General features: G+C 49.3%; 4 protein-coding genes and 1 non-coding gene across 5 annotated transcripts; 4 read left to right on the forward strand and 1 right to left on the reverse strand.

The window, feature by feature from the left end:
• The first annotated feature begins 8,086 nt into the window (after positions 1 to 8,086).
• ACRALDRAFT_1076220 (uncharacterized protein) lies at positions 8,087 to 9,178 on the forward strand. The gene is made up of 2 exons (XM_071018485.1): positions 8,087 to 8,590; positions 8,671 to 9,178. The coding sequence occupies exons 1-2, from the start codon at positions 8,116 to 8,118 to the stop codon at positions 9,102 to 9,104; spliced, it is 909 nt and encodes a 302-aa protein (XP_070873593.1). The 5' UTR covers positions 8,087 to 8,115; the 3' UTR covers positions 9,105 to 9,178.
• A 15-nt stretch (positions 9,179 to 9,193) lies between these two features.
• On the forward strand, positions 9,194 to 10,800 carry ACRALDRAFT_1063368 (uncharacterized protein). Its single transcript, XM_071016786.1, has 3 exons — positions 9,194 to 9,474; positions 9,567 to 10,155; positions 10,260 to 10,800. Exons 1-3 carry the CDS (start codon positions 9,399 to 9,401, stop codon positions 10,507 to 10,509), a joined length of 915 nt encoding a protein of 304 aa, XP_070873594.1. The 5' UTR covers positions 9,194 to 9,398; the 3' UTR covers positions 10,510 to 10,800.
• Positions 10,801 to 11,058: 258 nt separating this feature from the next.
• ACRALDRAFT_1042209 (uncharacterized protein) lies at positions 11,059 to 13,410 on the forward strand. The gene is made up of 4 exons (XM_071015251.1): positions 11,059 to 11,643; positions 11,759 to 12,350; positions 12,418 to 12,827; positions 12,887 to 13,410. The coding sequence occupies exons 1-4, from the start codon at positions 11,266 to 11,268 to the stop codon at positions 12,956 to 12,958; spliced, it is 1,452 nt and encodes a 483-aa protein (XP_070873595.1). The 5' UTR covers positions 11,059 to 11,265; the 3' UTR covers positions 12,959 to 13,410.
• A 4,093-nt stretch (positions 13,411 to 17,503) lies between these two features.
• ACRALDRAFT_t208 lies at positions 17,504 to 17,585 on the forward strand. Its single transcript has one exon. It is a non-coding gene; the product is annotated as a tRNA-Glu (tRNA).
• Positions 17,586 to 17,760: 175 nt separating this feature from the next.
• Positions 17,761 to 20,562, reverse strand: ACRALDRAFT_1049990 (uncharacterized protein; the record flags this gene model as incomplete). The annotated part of the gene is made up of 3 exons (XM_071015623.1): positions 17,761 to 18,501; positions 18,592 to 18,677; positions 18,744 to 20,562. 3 exons carry the CDS (start codon positions 20,560 to 20,562, stop codon positions 17,761 to 17,763), a joined length of 2,646 nt encoding a protein of 881 aa, XP_070873596.1.
• Between the last annotated feature and the right edge of the window lie 21 nt (positions 20,563 to 20,583).

Consider the following 20,583-nt stretch of genomic DNA (forward strand, 5'->3'; position numbering starts at 1 on the left):
GGTGCTAGCTTTAACCCTTACCGGAATCGGAAGTTCTTCGTGGATAGTCTAATAACATCGCCCACCTTATACTGCTACGGTTAATAGCGCTTATTATAATACCGAGCCTAGTACTCTATAGCACGCGCCTAGTATTCGTAGACCTTTCGCCGAACTTCCGCTAGCTTCTTAATACGTTCTTAGACGCCCTATACCCGGGTATCGTCCCTAGGTCGAATATATTCTACTATACGTGGATAGTACCCGTATAACGCTTTATATAACGAGATACTAAGCGAGGAGTACTCGCTATTATTATAGGCGAACCTAGCTTCTAATAACTAAATAGGCTATTATATTATCGCGTTACTAGTAATCGTTTATAAGTACTTAATTAGGAACTAATACGTTTATTCTATCTAACTATTCGTTTACGGGTAGTATACGGTAGATAGTCGCCGAGTATTTACCCGCTTATAGCAGAACTCTATCTAAAACTAACTAGTAAACAGCTTATCCCGGTCTATTACCACGCCTTTTAGGCTACCGAATCGGTACTTAATTTCCTTATATAGTAGCGCTACTAGCTAGGGTGCTATTAGGTCCTTCCGCGTAGGAATAAATAGAGCGTACTTTATATACCGGTTAACGATTACTAGGATAGCGTTGTATATTTACCTATCTACCCCTTTTATAGACGGCAGACCCGTAATAAAATCTATACTAATCTCTTAAAACGGATATATAGGTAACGGTAGCGTCTATAGCTAACCGTATAGCTTATATCACGGCACCTATACCCCTTAACACGCCGAATATACGGCGATATAATCGTAAACGTCCGCCGCTAAGTCTACCTAGTAGAACTTTCTTAAAATTAGCTTAAGCGTTTTATTCGCTCCTATATACCCGGCTCTAGGGTTATTATAGTGCTATCATAGGACCTCCGCCCTTAGGGCGCCCTATATAGGTAGTACTAACCGTCCCTTAAATAGTAGCATATCCTTATCTCCGAGAGAGTACCCCGCTCTTTTCCCGGTCCCTCGGCGAATATTCTTAATTAAGGATATATAACCCGGGTTAGTGGTCTATAGCCCTCTAACTAGATCTTCTAGTTCCTCGCTAATAATACGCTGACCTGCTATTTTATTCCTAGCTAGCTCTTAGGCTATAGAATATAGGATATACTAATCCGGTATTATAATAACCCTAGCCTTATTAGCCTCGGGTATTAGCGATATCTTATCGGCGACCCTTTACTAAGTAATCGCCTTATACCCTATATCTTATATTCGGGAACGGGTAATAGCAGCGACGATAATACGCTAAGTACCGTTAATAGGACGTAGGGGTTATAGCCCTTTTCTGTCCTCGTATTCTCTTAAGCTAGGCAGGGCCCCCTCCTATAGAGTCTATGCCCGCTTACGTTTACTAGGCCTATATTCGGGTAGCGTTACCCGAGCGGCTTAAACGTATACGATCTTTACCGTGTTACTTATTAGGGTAAGATAAATACTCGCGATCCGTTAATAAACGCTTATCGGGAGGTCGCTAACTAATCGTAATCTTTACGATAAGGTAGGAAGTATATTATCGTATAGCGTTTTATCCACTATATAATCCGGCTATCTTAATAGGCTATCTACCGGGTTTGTTTTGCCCGGGCGGTATTAAACCTCGAAGTCGAATAATAATAATCGGTACACCTATTTAGTAAGCCTTCCGCGAAGGTCCCGCGCCGGCGCGTTTAGCACGCCCTTAAGCGCCTAATAGTCCGTTAGCACCGTAAACGCCTATCCTATACCTTTAAGATAATAGCGCTAATACTCGAGGCTCTTTATTATAGCTAATAGCTCCTGCTATCCTATACCCTATTATTACTCTGTTTCGGAAAGCTTCCACGAGAAATAGGCGACCGGTCGCTATCTAGTCTTATACTTCTAACTTAGGATCCCGGAAATAGCCTTATTCGAGGCGTCCGTCTTAACCCTTATATCTAGTACTAGGTTCTAATACCGTAGAATAGTCGCCGACCCGAAGGCGACTTTTAGTAATTCGAACGCCCGCTTAGCGCTATCCGGGAACTTAAAAGGTCCCTTCTTTTTACCCGCCTAATTACCTTTTAGTAGCGTAGTTAATGGCGCGGTGACTTTAGAGTATCCCTTAATAAACCTCCTATAGAAATTAGTAAAACTAAGGAAAACTTAGATATTATAAAATAACCCGGGCGCTGGCTACTCGGCGACCGTATATACACGTTCCGGGTCTATTATAATACCCTCGCGGGTTATTATAAACCCTAGGAAATCCACTTAGTTATAATAAAATTCGTATTTTAATAGTTTCGTGTATAGCTAGGCCCTATAAAGCCGATCTAAAACCTTCTTTAAGTTCTTTATATACTATTCCCTTAATATAGAATATATAAGGATATTATCTAGGTAAGCGATATAATATATATCTAGTAAACCGGTAAGCGCTTAGTAAATATACGCCTAGAAGGTAGCCGGAGTATTTATTAGCCTGAATAGTATAACCGCGTACTCGTAGTGGCCGTATCGTGTTCTAAACGCCGTCTTCTAGCGGTCCTCTTTCTTAATCCGGATCCTATAATAGGTATCTTAGATATCCACCTTAAAAAAGTACTTTGCCCCGGCGAGCCTATCTAATAGCTCGCCGATTAAGGGTAGGGGGTACCTATTCTTAATCGTTATAGCGTTTAACCCTCGATAATCGATATAGAGTCGTAAACTACTATCCTTCTTAGGCATAAATAGTATTAGTAAGCCTATAGGGCTTATCGACTATTAGATATAACCGCTCGCTATCCTTTCGGCGATATACTTCTTTAGCTCCTTTAGCTAGGCTCGAGATAGGGGATATAACGGCCTAAACAGCGGTTCCTTCCCGTCTTATAAGTTAATCGTGTATTCGGCGTCCTTTAGTAAGGGTGGCTCCTTTATAGCCTACTCCGAAAATATATCCTAATAGTTAGCGATTTCCGGTGGTAATTTAACGACTAGTCCGTATATCACCTTATCGTTATTTATAGACGGAATAGTTATATCCGGCGTCCCCGGTATAATAGTAGTAGCGGTAGCGATATATATAATATACGCCTTTGTTTACTTTTCGATAACCTTGTAAGCCTATAGCTTAGGGTTAGTAATTAAGATCGGCCTGTAAATAAACGTTTAGCGGGCCGTATTAATTATAATACCTTCCTAACCTATACTATCGTTTAAAAGCAGTAATTATCCGGTACCCTTAGGTTAATCTGTATATAGGAAGACCCTTTTTAATAGGCGTGGCCGCCTTTCTGCGTTTAGTAAATAAAAAGCTAAGCCGTACGCTCCGCGAACCCTTACTAGGCTACCGTTAAAACCTTTAATCTCCGGAGTCTTAACCTCTAAGAGCGGTTTTAACCTTAGGCGTTCTACTAACGCCGGGCTAATAATATCTACTTATATATAGGTATCTAAATCTATATTAAACTCGATCTCCTTTCCGTAACGGATTATTATCGCTATAGATCTTATTACCTCGCTAACTATAATCGCTGGCCGGTTATTAGGCGTAGGTCCGGCCCCCTTGTTACCTATACCGACTCGTTTCCTAATAAATAGAGTTCTCTGACCCGAATATCGTTATTAAGGTTATTACGTATAGCGTGTATATTACTAACACGGGCGTGAGCCTTCGCCGCCCCGTTATCGGTTATCCGTTATTCCTTATTATTATAGTAATCCTTAGAACGGTAACCCTTTTTACCGTAGTTATAGTACTCGCCTATAAAGGCACGCGTACTAGGCTACGCTTATAGAGGCTCTAGACCCGAGCCCGATACCTTTTAACCCGTTAAGGGCGCCCCCTTCGAGTCCGTCTTACCTAGCTTAGCGGGCGTACGCCGATTAGTTACCGGGGTGCTTACCCGACTTAAGCGACCGTCCGAATACTAGAAGTTTAATAGGGTCCTCTTATAACCGGTATCCGATCGCTTACTGCTCGCCTTCTCGATAAGGCTTATATCCTAGAATAGCTACGCCTCTTAAGCTAGCGTTACCGCCTTATCTAATTCGGTTTTCCGCTCCTATATCTTATCCTTAATATATAGGGGTAGCCGACTAAAATAATTATAGGTATACTCTTCGCTTCCGCTTATCTCCTAGCCTAATAGCCTATATAGGTTATCCTATTATTCGAATAGCTTTATTAGTGTTATATCGCCGGTTATTCGTAGCTTATAAAGTTCCTTATAGTAATAATACCGTTATATATCCTAGGATAGGTGCTCTTGCCGAATAAACGCTATAAAGTTATTCTAATTCGGGTTAGTAATCTTCTAGGCATAATGCCTCTAGGACGTCTAAAAGGCATATTCGAGCTTTATTAAAGCCTATTCGATCTGCTATAGCACTAAGGCATTAGGTCTAAACTGGTTCCTAGCCTTAATCGCTGCTAACTAATCGTCGATTTCTATAACCGTGGATAACTCTCTAATCAGCTTATAATTATATACCGGCGGTTTTTCGTAATCGCGCCGGGGCGCTAGTTGTTTAGCGAGCTTCTTTATAATTACTTGATTAATCTTACTTTATTACTAAAGATATTACGAAAATATCGTAATTAACGCCTTTTACGTTAATATCGAGGGGCCGGCGATAGATCGCTGATCGGCCTACGAACCACTATCTTCGGGACCGAGTATAACCGGCGTGTCTATTAACCCCTTATTTTTATCCGGCGGTTCCTATTCGGCCATTATCGTTATTAACCTTAGTATGGCGGGCGGCTACCCGGCGTCCGCTTCGCTAGCTCCCCCCGGGGGGACGCTTATTCCTTAAGTCCTTCTCGGTGGTATCTTTGGCCTGACTACCTTAAAGGTGTAGAAGTTAAAGAATTATAACGAAAGGAAAGTCCGTAGACTTTAGTTAAGGAAAAGATATTATAGAAAAGGCTCGATAGCTTAGTACCGTAGAGTAATCGCAGTATATTCGTTAACTAAGCGCTGACTGCAAACCAAGACTTTAACTTAAGGGATTAAACTGATCCCTTAACGTACGCACAGAGATAGGTTCGGATCGGTGGTCCGTGCGCGGCCATCGGTCCGACTGCATGCCGATGGGTCTGCGATCATCTCGTTATATAGTTCTATAATATCCTCCTCTTCCTATTAGCCGAATAGAGACGGCTTACCTAGGAGCGTCTAAACTCCTAGGTCTTTATGTCTACCTAGACTATAGTCTCCGGTAGCGATAAGTATAAGCCGGGTAATTTATATAAATATATTACTAATAATAAACTTAGCCTATATATTTTCGAGGTATAGGAGGCGGTATACTATATATAGAGACGAGGAGTAAAGCGCTAAATTAGAGGTTAATAAAAGGAATAGAAGGCTATATAAAAACGAATCGATAATAATAATTTTTTACCGGATAATAAGAATACGTTAGAACTATTTAATAGAGTAGTGATAAGAATAGCAAAATACCGCTACTAGGAAAACGCGTAATAGTAAGAGGAGGACTAGGACGAAGACACGATTAACGACGAATATAGATAGGCGGTTAAAAAAGGAGGTTTCGCTATAAATAATAGCCAGATTTTAGTGTATAGAGATAACGAATATAGACTATATAAAGGAAAATAACTAGATAAACCCCCGATAAAGGCCGGCCTATTAAATATAGGCATAATCGAGATCGTAGACGATATAACTACTAATAACTCGGACTAATAGCCGAATAACATAAACTAATAGACGGATAATAATACGATAGCGGTATAGCCTCCGTAGCTAACTACTATAAAACAGACCGGTTACGAAGATATAATTAAAACGATATTTAAGGACTAGAAGCTTATAGTTATAGGATTAGACGGTATAATCGACTAGCACCTAAATACCAGAGTCGATTAATTAATTAGGTCTATGTTTTTTAACTATAGAAGCCGAGAGGAAAGACTATAAGAAAAATTAACTAGAGGTGATAAATCCGTTAGATATTATATAATTACACTAGCCCTAAAAGATAACGGAAAGCCTAATAATAGCTAGCTAAACGTACTAAACCGAGATATAATCGTTTAATAGATTAATTTATAATATACGGATAGCGAAGATAATAGATATCGAAAACGACTCGTATCGCTAAGCGACTTATCAGACTTTATAAACGCAAACCCCTCTAAAAAACGTAAAATAGCTATACCGGCGCCTATAATAATAATAGCCCTATAGCCTATAGTAACGACTATAACTAACTAACCCGTATAGTCCGTATAAACCATAGCGATAAAGGTAGACGTTAAGCTGCTAGAGGACTATTTAAATAATCACGTTAAAAGACTAGAATAGAGGATAGACGCTAAGCGAGCTAAAAAACATACCGAACTAATAAACTAACACGACGAATAGAAAAAGGTAATCGATAAACAGAATAAGGCTATAGGACTATAAATAGATATATAAAATAAACGATTATCTAAGGATATCGTATATAACGCCACCGAATTAGGTAAGACGAACTTAACGTTAACTAATATAGGAAGCGCTTAGGTAAAAATATAGATAGAATTAAATAAGCTATAACAGATATACGCCGCCCTAAAGAAACCAGCTAAAACTATAAAATTAGCTAAAATATTATAAGCAACGCCACCTCTATCTCGGACTAACTCGTAAACACAGCCACCGTAATAGCCCTAGTTATAAACTTAGTCGTAAGCCTAGTAGCAGTAATAAACCTAGTAGCAGTTATAGCCATAGGAAAACCAACTAGCCGAGGAATAGGTAAACCTATCGGACTAAGAGCACGAAATCATCTATAGCCAGAACTCCACGAGCCTGGATTTTGTAATAATAAAGGACTCTAAGGTTTACTTTCCTCCGTCTTATATCGACGGTCTTAAGGCTATTTTCTTTATAATAAGTATAATTTCTTTTCCGTTATTTATAATAAATAAAAAGAAAAAAAAAAAAAAAAAAAAAGAGAGATATTAGGTATAATCGGGACGATTATATTTTCCGGGGGGCGGTATTTACTATATAAAGTTATATATACGTACTTAGCTAGATTAGTTAGCTGCCGGTAGACTTATAAAAGTCTGCCTTTATAGTAGAGCTCCACGAGCTCGGACTTAGAATAATTATCTTTTTTTCTAATAAAAACCTTTGCATAGACCTTCAGTCTCTCGCACACATTTATGCATAGCAGACTTCCTAAGTCCTCCAGGGACTTCCTAAGTCCTCCAGGGACTTCCTAAGTCCTCCAGGGTCCTCCCGAGTCCCCCGGGACCCTAGGTAGACCCACGGACCTCCAGGTAGGCCCACGGACCTTCAGGTAGACCCATAGACCTCCAGGTAGGCCCACGGACCTCTAGGTAGGCCCATAGACCTTTAGGACCTCCGGAATAACTCACGGACCTTTAGGACCTCTGGACACCAGATCAGTAGCTTAAATAAACCGCAGGAAAGGACTATATATACCAGGCTGCCCGCCTCCCTCTTCCTTTTCTTTTTTTCTCTCTCTCTGTATCTTACTTCTATAGTCTTTATAGTCTTCTATAATTCAAACTGCCTCTTTTCCTCTAGATCTTCCTCTTCCGTTCTATCTCTTCCGTTCTATCTCTTCGTGACCGTTATAAAAAGATGTATATATAAATTGGCTATAATATATATATAAATTGGCTATGGTACTTAGGGAGATAAGGGGTGGCGTTATTAACCTATATCCAGCTATATTCTATAGCCCGGATATTAAATCGTCTAGGCTCCCTAGTCGGGCCCTATATAATATATTAGATATCTACTTAATTAATCGTAGTAATAATAATAAAGATACGCTTAGTATATATCTATATATTTCTAAGTAGGTATAAAAAGATATTATAACGGCTAGTCTTAAGCGTTATTAGTACTGCCCTAGTCAGAATACAGACTAACCGGACCCTAAAATCTATAGACGCTATATATCTAGCAGTTTCGGATAAAACCATTAACTAACTATTCTCTATAATACCATATATTATAGTACACAAGATTACTTATAGTCTGTCGCATGCGATTGGGGTCCGTTGAGCAATCTGCCTTTGCTTCTCACTTCCTCACACCACGGCAATGCCAGTCTCATCATGGTACCGAATCCCGAAACACAACCAGTCATCGACATCCCTTCTTTGCCCGACATCTCGCTCCAAGAGTACGATTTTCATGATACTTCCTTCTTTCAATCTAATACCAAGTTACCATCGCCGGCTGAGATTCTTCGGCAGCACCCAAACCTGGAAGACGGCATCGTAACATTCGAGCATTTGAATCTGGTAGTTAAGGTCAAAGACTCGCGCTTCCTTAGATTAGAGGAGGCGCAAACTCTGCGAGCTGTGAGACATGCTTTCCCGAGAGGCGACGTCCCTGTGCCGGAAGTGTTTGGTTGGAGAATATACTATCACCGCACCTTTTTATACATGAGCCTTGTGGCTGGTAAAACGTTGCGCCAGGCTTGGCCATGCCTCACCAAAGAGGACAAAAAGTCAATATCCGCCGAGCTCGGCCATATTGTGACGGCGCTCAGACAGGTCTCCCACGGCTCATCAGACCGGTTCGTTGGTATGGTGCCCGACGCAAGCTTCTGCCATTCTCAATTGGATGGACTGCGAAGCACCTATACTTACCTTTGGTCTTCCTAGGTTCTATTAATCGAGGAACCGTACAAGATCGATTCTTCCGGTTTGACTACGAGCATGGTCCATTCCCTACTATCAAGTCTTTTAATGACTGGCTGTTGGCTGCTGCCATCCGCCAAAGAACCCAGCCCGGGGAAGGGGCTACAGGCCCGTACCGGGAATTCTTTTCGGATACAGGAAATATCTACCTGACTCACGGTGATCTCACGCTTGGCAATATTATCGTCTCTAGTAAGCAGGGTGCTTATCATATTACTGGTATTATAGACTGGGAACAGGCGGGATGGTACCCGGAGTACTGGGAGTACTGTAAGCTGCTCTATGGCGTTGAGTATCACCATGAATGGCGGAGCGAGGGTTGGGCCGATAAAGTTATGGAACCGTTCGAGGATGAGTTTATAGCTTTCGCGGAGTATTGCGTGTGGCGTAGTCCGTAACCTTAATAACTACATCTATTAGGTATATATTAAATATCTTAATATTAGGTACGTCGCTATAGGGGATGCACGGGCTAATAGGCTATACATACGTGACACGAATTCCAGACGTTAATGAGTACGTAGCTGCCCTGCATTTCAACGCCAGGCTTCAACCACTACGATTCAACAGACCTCAACACAACCTTGGTCGGGTAATTTTCCATCTTCTACAGGGCTGGTAAGCGCACGCTACCTACAAGAGAAGGTCTTTTTGAACCCTCTGGCGTCCCTTTTCCTGTCTTGCGCGTCAAAATGGCAGCAGCCAGCTCCAGAGACCACTATGCGAACCCATCCCTGGACGACGATGGTCTGATCGATCCAGATGACGGTATGTCGAAAACTCGTGTCGGAAAGAAATTCGTCTCCTTTAAGAGGCGACTTGACTTTTACGTGGCTAATCTCTCCCGCCTTTGCATGCAGCCGACCTCAATGACTTCGATGACCCCCTCGGACACCAATCCTCCCGCCAGCCGCTAACGGGCAACATTGGCTCCGCCCCGGGCGGTGGATCGTCGTCCTCCTCACGTCCCCTCAACCAGAATGCGTGGACATCCCGGATACCAGGAGAGGATAGGTCGGCGCCGCAAAACACCATCGACGAATCGGTCTGGGAGACGCTGCGACGCGACCTGGTGGCTGTGTGGGCCAAGATGCGCGAGGTGCTGTACCCCAAATACCTGCTCGGCGGGACCATGTTCGACGCCGACGGGCTGCGCGGCGCGTATGCCAACATCCGGGGCGCCGGGTTGGCGGGCGCTCGGGAAGAGATCACCGGCCTGGCCAACCGGTTCATGGACTCGGAGGCCCTCTTGTCACAGAACGAAATGACACCTGGCCTGCGGGACTGGGACCTCTGGGGTCCGCTCATCTTTTGCCTCCTTCTGAGCTTGCTGCTCAGCTTCAATGCTCGTGCGGACCAGAAGGATATCGTCTTCAGCGGCGTTTTTGCCATGGTTTGGATTGGCGAGGCTGTTGTTACTCTGCAGATCAAGCTTCTGGGCGGGAACATGTGAGTTGAACCCCTTACTTTCTCTCGTCCTTTCTTTTTTCCCTTCTTACTTGGTTGGATGCCTCGGTGAAATCGCACCGATCATGCTGACATGATGACCCCAGCTCCTTTGCCCAGAGTGTCTGCATCATCGGCTACACGCTCTTCCCTCTCGTCATCGCGGCTCTACTTTCCGCCCTGGGCATCCCCACCATTGCGCGTATCCCTGTGTACCTCTTCCTGGTCGCGTGGTCTCTAGCTGCTGGTGTTAGCATCCTGGGCGGCAGTGGCGTGGTCAAGAACCGGGTGGCCATCGCAGTGTATCCCCTTTTCGTGTTCTACCTTTTCCTGGGCTGCCTCTGCTTCATCAGCTAAAGCCCTGCAAAGACACCATGATTTACTGTTATGAACAATGCCTCGGAAAGCGCAAATCGGTATAGTTGGGAAATGACTGGGCATGATAGCAGGACAACGGCTGCTATTGCGCCGGGGCTACCGCTGCTGCCCAGGGCGGCACTTTGTATTTCTATAACCCATCAACAAGTTCCCATTTCAATCTGCCAATCTACAGATGTTACGTCCGGTCTCTCATTTTATCATTGTCAAGTGTTCAGATCATTACTTTGTTCGCTCTCCTTCTAGCCGAGCTTGAAGGTACATGGAAGTAACCATTCAAAACACCTGGCCTTCGCATGTGCCGTTTTCGAATCATCACACGTAATTTCCTTTGATCACGGGCGCATCTGAAATGAGAGGCCTTATCGCAAAGGTCAACTGGTACCTTGATACGATGTACATGGGTACCTGCTGGGTGCAAAGACGTGAAAACGGCGGCTCCGATTGGCTCTATTGCTACTGCTCAACTCCTCCCAGGCCATCCCCATCACCACACCAACTGAGCTGAAGAACTCGGGTCGCAGCTTCCTCCGGTTTACCTCTAATGACTTGGTAGGGTATCTTACTTTTGCTTTGATCCTTCCTCACCAGAACTACATTCCGACAACGAACTTTGGTGCCCGCATAACACTTCCTCCCCGATCGCCACAGCTGCCATTACGCACTAGTGCTTGAGACAGCAAGACACTAGAAGTAGTTCCGGGGTGAGCCTAGACCCCCACGTCAACTACAATCATGACGGACAATCACCGCGCAGCCAGCCCCAAATCCGACCCCATCGAGCCCAAGGAAGACGCCGACACCGCAGCCGCGCGCAAGGAACTCAAGCAAACCGCCATCTCTGAAAAGACTGCGGGCGCTCCCGTCCAAGCCGACGACAGGACATCTAACGCAAGCCAGGAAGAGCTCATGGATCAGCTATCGTCTCCCAAGAAGAAACGAGCTAGAGATCAGGTCGAGGACGACCAGGCACCTGAGGAGGGCGATTCAAAGAGTGTTGCATCATCAGATTCGGCCAAGGACCGAGCGGCGAGGTCAGAGCCAGAGAAGAAGCGACATCGAGATGAAGTGACCACGGAGACAGAAGCCGCCGAGGCGTCCGCGAAACCCTCGGTACGTTTTCGTGGTCCTGCTTTGCTTCTACTTTTATTTTCCTTGTTTTGTCCCCTTCGCTGTTTGGCCGTAAAGGAGCTGCATGTACTAAACCCTGTGCGTGTTCGTTTTTCAGGATGCCACAATTGAGAAAGACGACGACAAGACTACCGCCGGCCCCGAAGATAAACAGAAAGACAAGAGTTCAGAAACCTCTGCCTCAGCTTTTGCCAACTCGGGTTTCGCCAAGCTAGCATCCTCGAGCGCTTCCCCGTTCGGCGCATTGGGCGGCGCCGCAGGTAAGACGAGCGTTTTCGGATCATCAGCAGCCAAAGCCTCGCCATTCGCATCGGAATCGCCGAAAAAGTCCGCCGCGCCAGCACCGACCCCGACGCTGAGCTTCAGTTCGTCGAGCAGCTCGTCACCCTTTGCGGCCGCTACGACCAGCGCAAACGGTTTTGGTTCTGCCTTTGGCAGCGGCGGATTTGGCAGCGCCCTGTCTGGGAAGCCTCTCACGAGCTTTGCCAAGCCTGGAGAAACGTTTAAGAGCGATAAGCCGGCGAAGCCGTTCGGGGCTCCGGAGAGCGATGCCGAGGAGGACAGCGACAACGCCGAGGATGGAGAAGACGACACCAACCAGTCGGAAGCCGACGATAAAGAAGCCAAGGACGAGTCAGACAAGGAAGAGGCCAAACGGGCCGAAGAGAGAAAGAAGAAGTTACAAAGAGGTACGTGCTCTATACACTCTCGTGAGGTTCTTTGCGTAGTTAGGGCCAGGCTGACGAGGGGCGATAGTCACTGTCGACGACGGCGAGGCTGGCGAGGTGGCTATTTTGGCGGTCCGATCCAAGATCTATTACTTAGATAAGGATGCCGGCTGGAAGGAAAGGGGTTCGGGCATGCTCAAGATTAACGTTCCCGAGTCTTGTGTAAGCTTTGAAGACGGCAATCCCGTACCGGGAAGCTTCGATGCCTCTTCCATGGAGGATGACGAGGAAGATCAAGGCAAGGAGGCCGGAGGAGAGACCAAGAGGCGTAAAGTGGTCCGTCTTATAATGAGACAAGACAATACGCATCGCGTATTGTTGAACACCGTCATCTTCCCGGCGATGGAGTTCAAGGAAAAGGCAGGTTTGAAAGCCGTCGGCATCATATTCACGGCCTTTGAAGGGGAAGAGGCCAAGCCTACCAATATCCAGGCACGGGTAAGGTCCCACCATCCATCTCGCCGGGTTCATTTTCGTGTGCTTACTCCATGTCATAGATGAGCGCTGCAAGTGCGAAGAGCTTCCTGAACGAGATCAGTGTCGTCCAGCGAGAGCTCGCTGGAAACTAAGCTACAGCGGCCCACCATACTTTATAGCGGACACCCCTACCTACCCCCCGAGTTGGTTCCCAGTCACGACTCGATGTACAGGGCCTGGAATACGATGGATGTCTAGCATGCGGAGTTGTCCGGTAACGGAGCAATGGTCTTTGAAATACGCACGGGGGCCAGTGGACCGAGGATCATATTTTGGCCGGTGGAATTGTAATGCAGCCAATGCAGAGCTCTGCACGTTTCATCCAGGGTGGCCGGGCGAATGGCCAGCTGATGCTGGCTGTCTTGAACAGAATTGCTATGGTGGCAGCTCGGTCTTTTGTGCTGTTACCAGCATAAACCATGCTATGTAGAGTAGGCGAAGTTGTCCAATCCTCTTGATACCATACGTGGCGGTGGGCATGAGCCTACCATATATTTAGCAAAACATGCCTAAGGTGAAGTCAAATACTAAGGCGTTAATTCACGTACGACCGTGATGTGCTGAGGTTTGGGCTCGACTTGAAGGACTTATGTAATATGCCGGGTCTCACGTGATTTGGCGTCTATCCCGTGATTCCATGCCACCATCAAGTCACGCCCCACGGTCTCACGATGATGATCGCACATGCAAATGCAAACCTTGCTTTTTGGGATCACGACTTTCGTCTCTGACTGGGCCAATACATTCCATGCGATGAGACCGTTGCGTCGAGAAGCCAGAACGAATCTTGTGAGACCCAGCCTGGTCTTCATCCTTGGTGGCAAACTCGTTGAGCAGAGTCAGCGTCGTTCTACCGGCTCTCCGCTTTCGTAAGACTCTTCTTCAAGCCACATTCAACCCTGGTAAGTAATGTCATCAATGGATGATCAGCTAGCTGGAAGTTCCAGTGTGGCGCCAAGAAACCAAAAGGGCAACAAACGGAAAAGAGAATCCGACCAACTTCAGGACCATCGCTTGTATGCGGGTGAAAACACGTCGGACGAAACAAATAAAGGAGGCGATGTAGCCATCGCGCGAGCCGAGCCGGTCTCTCAGACAGGAGAACAATCCAAGGCCATGACTGAATGGCCCGCCGTCTTCAAAGATCTTGAAAAGACTCACCGGGCCGTCAACGTTGTCGTCACTTTTTGCGGGACCCGAAAGCACCTTGCCACGACTTTTGACACGATCAAGTCCTCAGTCGAGTCCCACACGCGGAAGCCATTAACTGTGGAAGACGTTGCAGCCATCGCGGCAATCAGACCAGAAGGACTGAAGTTCGCCTATGTCGACGAGATGATGCTCCAGACGGATATCAGGGGCAGCGAGCGGGATGAAACGTTCAAGTCCGGCGGCCGGTCGAAGAACCTACGCGCACAAGGTCCCGCCCCAGACGCGTCGATTGGGGGAATAACGGGGCTTGAAGGCCTAGACCGGCACCCTGACGAGAAAGCCGAGAGCGGAAAAGAGGTACTCTATATCGAGTTCATCGACGGAGACCTAAAGCGTCAGGTTCCAGACAGGAAGACGGGTGAGCCTACAAAGCCGAACCGGAAGCTGAAGGAGGAGACTTTGAGAATGCCGGTGTATAGTCAGAAGCAGATGCTGCAGTTGATTGAGAGGCGGAACCAGAAATTCACCAACAGCATCAATCTGTTCCTGAACCGCTGCATTTCGGAAAACCTGGACCCCGGTGACACCTTGCGACGGGAAACGGAAGCTTATATCCCTGTGCCCTCAACCCCGGAAGCCGGTTCTCATGGCCGGGAACTCGACACAACGCTTCCTGAGACGATTCCGTCGGAACGAAAAAGCATACCGGAGATAGTACAGGAACTCAAAGACAGTCCCTGGTATACAGGCCAGATCGTCCCTGATGGCCACAGAGTGTTCGAAGCACAGGAGGCGGCCATTGGCCACCTGGATTTTCTTCTTAGCCAAGACCTGGTGAATGCTTTGTACAACGCCAAAGGCATCACGCAGTTCTATGCACATCAGGCCGAGGCCCTCAACAGCCTTCACCAGGAACAGCATGTGGTGGTGTCCACCTCTACCAGCTCCGGCAAGTCGTTGATTTACCAACTTCCCATCCTCTACGCCCTGGAACGTGATCGCAACACCAGAGCAATGTATATCTTCCCCACCAAGGCATTGGCACAAGACCAGAAGAGGAGTCTGAGGGATATGATGGCGTACATGCCGGGGATGGAAGAAATGCTTGTAGAGACATTCGACGGCGACACTCCCATGGCCGAGCGCAACACCATACGGGAGCAGGCCCGGATCATCTTCACCAACCCAGACATGCTGCACATTACGATCCTGCCCCAGGAGGAACGGTGGAGAAGTTTTTTGAAGAACCTCAAATATGTGGTCGTTGACGAACTGCACTACTACAATGGTTTGATAGGATCGCATGTGGCCTTTATCATGAGACGGCTGAGGCGCATTTGCGCGGCTGTGGGAAACCGGCATGTTCAGTTCATTTCCTGTTCGGCCACGGTGGCCAACCCAGAGGAGCACTTTAGGACCATATTCGGCATCGACAACGTCCGGTTGATAGACTTTGATGGGTCCCCCTCAGGCCGCAAAGAGTTTCTGTGCTGGAACACTCCGTATCGGGACCCGGGAGATCCCGCCAGTGGGCGCGGAGACGCCATGTTTGAGTGTGCCCGGCTTTTCTGCCAGCTGGTTCTCCGTGGCGTCCGCATCATTGCCTTTTGTCGCGTCCGAGAGCAGTGCGAGAGACTGGTCAACGCCGTCAAGCAGGAAATGGAGTCACTTGGGCGGCCGGAATGCATGGGCCGGGTGATGGGCTATCGTGGGGGTTACACCGCCCAGGACCGGCGTCGCATCGAGTCGGACATGTTCGAGGGCAAGCTGCTCGGAGTCGTGGCGACGACCGCCCTCGAGCTCGGGATCGATATCGGAACGCTGGACTGTGTCCTGACCTGGGGTTTTCCGTATACCATCGCGAATCTGCGTCAACAGAGCGGCCGGGCCGGTCGAAGAAACAAGGATTCGCTCTCCATTCTCGTCGGAGACAGTTTCCCGACGGATCAACATTACATGCAGAATCCGGACGAACTTTTCACGAAACCCAATGCTGCGCTTCAGGTCGACTTGGAGAGTTTGCTGGTACGGGAAGGGCACATACAGTGTGCTGCCTACGAGATGCCCATCAATGCAGAGGAAGATGCCCAGTACTTCGGCGCCGACTTGCCCCAGATTTGCGACGAGCGACTACTCAAGGACGTCTCCGGTTTCTACCACTGCCATGACAGGTTCCGCCCGGTACCGTCTCGATTCGTCGCCATACGTGATGCCGAGGAGGAGCACTTTGCCATCATCGACATCACGCACGGGAAGAACACGGTGCTGGAGGAGCTCGAAGCGTCCCGCGCTACGTTTACCATATACGACGGGGCCATCTTCTTGCACCAGGGGAACAAATACCTTGTCCGAGACTTTCAACCGGATCGGCGCATCGCTCGCGTAGAAAAGGTCAACGTAGAATGGACGACACAGCAACGCGACTTTGTGGACATCGACCCCATCGAGACGGAGGCCATCAAGCGTATTTCAAGGTCTCTCTCCAAGGCGTTCTATGGGACGATCAAAATACAGCAAACCGTCTTTGGATTCTTCAAAGTAGACAAGAGGAAGCGTGTCATCGACGCCGTCCAGGTGGACAATCCTCCCGTCATACGCTACGGGAAGGGCATGTGGCTCGACGTACCGAAGCAGGCGCTCGAGACCCTGGTGACGCGGAGGCTGCACGTCGCGGCATCGATCCACGCAGCCGAGCACGCCATCCTCAGCCTGATGCCCAATTTCGTCATCAGCATGCCGGGGGATGTGCGCACCGAGTGCAAGGTGGCGCTCAAGGAGTTTGCGAAGCGGGAGACGCAGAGGAAGCGGCCGGGTCGGCTGACGTTTTACGACGCCAAGGGAGGCGCGGGAGGGTCGGGGATCAGCACCAAAGCCTTTGAGCATATCGACCACCTCCTGAACCAGGCTCTCGCGCGGGTCGAGACGTGTTTCTGTGCGCGCGGGTGCGTCGAGTGCGTGGCGTCGGAGCTGTGCAAGGAGTCCAACGAGGTGATGAGCAAGGCTGGTAGCCAGGTCATACTGAAGAGTCTGCTGAACCTGGAAATTGACCTGGACGCGCTGCCCATGGGGCCGGAGGAGCATAGTCCGGCGGGGATCGAGACGGTCGTCGTGGCTCAGCCGGTGCTCCCGAGGGACCGGAATGCTCTGCGAGTGGACATGGAGAGCGAAAAAGGGGGTTGTCAGAGCTGAAGCAAATAATTACCCTCCAGGGCATGACCGAGGGTCACCGTAGAAGTCGGGGCTCCTCTCTTTGCTTGCCGTCGCCTCGGGCAGTTGGGTGAAAGCACGCCGTACACATCCACTATCGCATCGTCTTGCCTTACTCACTTGGCGAGCGGCATAGGAAAGAAAAGAAATACGAAAGCTCTACGGCAAATAAGCACCTCGTAGCGACGAGTTCTCTCCATTCAGGTCCAGCCAACGCTTGGATTGTTCCTTGCGAGTCTTCGCCATAATATCGTTGAGGACCAACTAACAATCATCAATCCGAATTGGTGTAGTGGTTAACATTTGTCGCTCTCATCCGGGAGCGCCGACAGGCCCGGGGTTCGATTCCCCGATTCGGAAAGATAATTTTTCTTTTTTCTTTTGTCTTCTTCTTTTTTTTTTCTTTTTTCTTTTGTCTTCTTCTTTTTTTTTTTTTTGCCCTTCTCAGAGATTTCGATTTCCCCCAACGTTGAATAATATCATCATCATCACCCTGAAGACCAAGGACACATCTATTCTAGTACTCGGCGCACCGCTAGAAGACAAGTAGATCCTCCTCCTTCCAGCCCAGCCCTGACAAGATGGCCTTGACGCTCTTCTCCATGGCCTCTGGCCCGCAGATGAGCACCATCTCGTCCCTCTCGATGTTCTTACAGGGGCCAACCTCCCGCTCTAATAGCGCCGCATCTATCCGGCCTTGGAGCCCGGCCCATCCTTCACCGGGCTGCGTGAGAAGATACAGAAGCTTGCATTTGTCGGGGTTGCTCGCGGCCATCGCATCCAGCTCGGTCCGGCACAGTATGTCCTCCTCGGCACGGTTGCCATTGAGAACCTGACACCGAGTCGTGTCGTCCGGGTCCTTCATCACGGCCCGCAACACTTGGAAGATCGGGGTCACCCCGGACCCGCCACACACCATGATGAATCGCTTGACGCGGCGCCGCTTTCCCGAGACGGAACACACGCCCCTGCCCAGATATTCGAATCTGCCCACCGGACCCTTCATGTCGACGAAATGGCCCACGGGGATCGAGTCAAGCGCCTGTGTCATCCGCCCGCCTTTACGCCCCGGCGTGTCGCGGTAGATCTTGATCAGCACCTGGAGCTTCCCCCTGTCCGTTCCTTCGGAGATGGGCGTGTACGGGCGGATTATGGCTTCCCTCGTAACCGGATCACGCAGCCGCAACATCAGATGCTGGCCCACAGGGAGACCAACTTGTTGGTCTGCGTGCTCCAGGTCGAACGTGAAGATTTTGCTATCCGAGGACACGGCGCGCTTCCCGGAAAGGATCGCTTTCGTCCATGCTTTTGACTGTAGGAAGATATCGCGAGCTCCCTGAGCGTCGGTGCCAGCATCAGCCGTGACTTCCTCTGTAGAAAGGGCCTTCTGCGCCGCCTCATCTAGCGTACCGATGTGGTAGTCCGGCATCATGGCTTTGGCGTTTTCGCTGTCTGGAGAAGCCGCAGAAGACTCTTGTCAGCTCGTGCTGCCGATATTATATATGGCATCAGACTCACGAATGGTTAGGAACTCCTCGGTTGCATCCTGACCGGCGGCCCCAAAGATGGATGCCGCACCTCCCGGATGGCCTTCTAAGAACGGTGTGCCGTCGTACACCTCACCATTCACGACAAACCATGGTTCATCCTCCCCGGCGTGTTGTCGGAGCTCATGGACGGTGATGCTCCGCTTCACACTTTCCTTGGTCATGCAGATATCCTTGGCTGGCTCTTGCTCGACCGCATCCTGCTCATCGCCTTGAACCTTCTCACCCCAAAGCCCATTTGTCAGATTGCCCCCTTCTTTTTTCACCCGCTCCATCCACCCGCCCGAGAGGAGGGCCGGCTGAGTCGGGTGTTCGAATCGGAGCATGTGCCCTTGTCTATGGACCACCACCCGGTACCACGGGTTGTTCATCATGCCCAGTACGCTCCAGTACATGTCCCTCGGTTGCACCATCAGAGCTTCGTCCATGGCCCGCACCATGATATCGGAGGCGCCAGCGAGCTGGGCGACCGGAATGTCGAGATGCCAGAAGCACCAGCAGAAACAAGTCTCCCTCCACGCCATGTCCACGCGGCCCCCATAGAGCATGTCTCCATCCGGGGCGAGACGGTAATCGTCCTCGGGGTAGCGGATGTCGGCGAGGGTCCAGCTCTTCCCCTTGTCCAGTGTGACCTCGACCCGAGTGATGCCTCTGCCGCCACCCCCATAGGCGTAACCACGAACCGCATACAATGTCGGCGCCGCCTCGACGTCGTCGGAGAGGGGCAATGCCAACGTTTCGTCGTGCGCTGGGTAGCAGGTGGCGCTGTTGGTGTTGAGGTCATAAATGGCGTACCGCTCGTCCTTCCACACGTCGGGTAGGTCTGCGCTCGCCTCGGGGTCGATCGGGGTGGGCAGGACTCGGTTGTCGTATATATGGTACCAGTTGTCGCTCGGCTCTTTGGTGACGATGATCCTCTTGAGCCACTTCACGCTGCGGCCGCCGATCTGCCCGGGGATGACGATCCTCACGGGCCGTCCGTGGTCGGGGTGCAGCAGCTCCCCATTCATACGGTAGCACACGGTGACGCCGCGGTTCGCGTCCATGGCCCAGTTGAGCTTGATGCTGGTCCCGTAGTAGCCGTTGGGAAGCTTATCGGCACCCTCGAAACATAGGTACCGGGCGCCTCGCTTCGGCACGGCGCGTGCCAGTAGGTCGCCAATGGACACACCGGTCCAAAGAGCCGTCGACACGCCGGCGGCACCCCAAGAGAAGCCCTTGGTCTTCCGAACCACGTTCTGTTCTTTGCGGCGGTTCCCTGCGCATACGAGGGTGACCGGGTACGTGATTTGTTCGTAGTCTGTGATGAGATCCCTGAGGGTCATAGTGAAGGGCGACTCGACCATGCCCTCGATGGTGAACTCCCAGTTCAGAATATCCTCGTCTTGGAGCTTCGGCACGGCGCCATGGTTCCGGACGTAGTGCAAGTCCTTGGTGGTGAGGAACCCCTGGTCATAGAGATCGGTCAGGGGCGGCTCGACGTTGAAGGGATGAACACCGGTCAGGCGTATCAGCCTTGGATCTCGAGGCACATGGCTATCGGGAGTTTTGATGTCTTCTGGGAGGACGCTGTTGAGGTTGGGGCGTGGGGGCAGCGGGTACACCCGGGGCCTCTCGGCATCTAGTTCCTCGAATAGGCACAGCTCGCTGGGCTCCTCGGATTCTCCATCGACACTGGGAGACCGGCTCCCTTTGGTTGTTTCTGCCGGGCTTGGAGGAAAGCCGAGGTCTGATTTGAGCGGTACGGTGTCTGGAAGGGCAAACGATGAGTTGGTCCCGAGGACGGCCATGGCTGGGAAGGTGAGCTAGGG

This window comes from Sodiomyces alcalophilus, assembly GCF_042370955.1.
Source record: "Sodiomyces alcalophilus JCM 7366 unplaced genomic scaffold ACRALscaffold_6, whole genome shotgun sequence".
NCBI classification, from domain to species: domain Eukaryota; kingdom Fungi; phylum Ascomycota; class Sordariomycetes; order Glomerellales; family Plectosphaerellaceae; genus Sodiomyces; species Sodiomyces alcalophilus.

Bases quoted from the DNA above. Each gene is read 5' to 3' on its own strand.
- ACRALDRAFT_1042209 (XM_071015251.1), top strand. From the start codon at position 11,266: ATGACGGACAATCACCGCGCAGCCAGCCCCAAATCCGACCCCATCGAG. The intron at 12,351-12,417 runs GTACGTGCTCTA...GAGGGGCGATAG, and splicing joins AAAGAAGAAGTTACAAAGAG to TCACTGTCGACGACGGCGAG. The intron at 12,828-12,886 runs GTAAGGTCCCAC...TCCATGTCATAG, and splicing joins CTACCAATATCCAGGCACGG to ATGAGCGCTGCAAGTGCGAA.
- ACRALDRAFT_1076220 (XM_071018485.1), top strand. From the start codon at position 8,116: ATGGTACCGAATCCCGAAACACAACCAGTCATCGACATCCCTTCTTTG. The intron at 8,591-8,670 runs GTATGGTGCCCG...TGGTCTTCCTAG, and splicing joins CTCATCAGACCGGTTCGTTG to GTTCTATTAATCGAGGAACC.
- ACRALDRAFT_1063368 (XM_071016786.1), top strand. From the start codon at position 9,399: ATGGCAGCAGCCAGCTCCAGAGACCACTATGCGAACCCATCCCTGGAC. The intron at 9,475-9,566 runs GTATGTCGAAAA...CTTTGCATGCAG, and splicing joins TCTGATCGATCCAGATGACG to CCGACCTCAATGACTTCGAT. The intron at 10,156-10,259 runs GTGAGTTGAACC...TGATGACCCCAG, and splicing joins AAGCTTCTGGGCGGGAACAT to CTCCTTTGCCCAGAGTGTCT.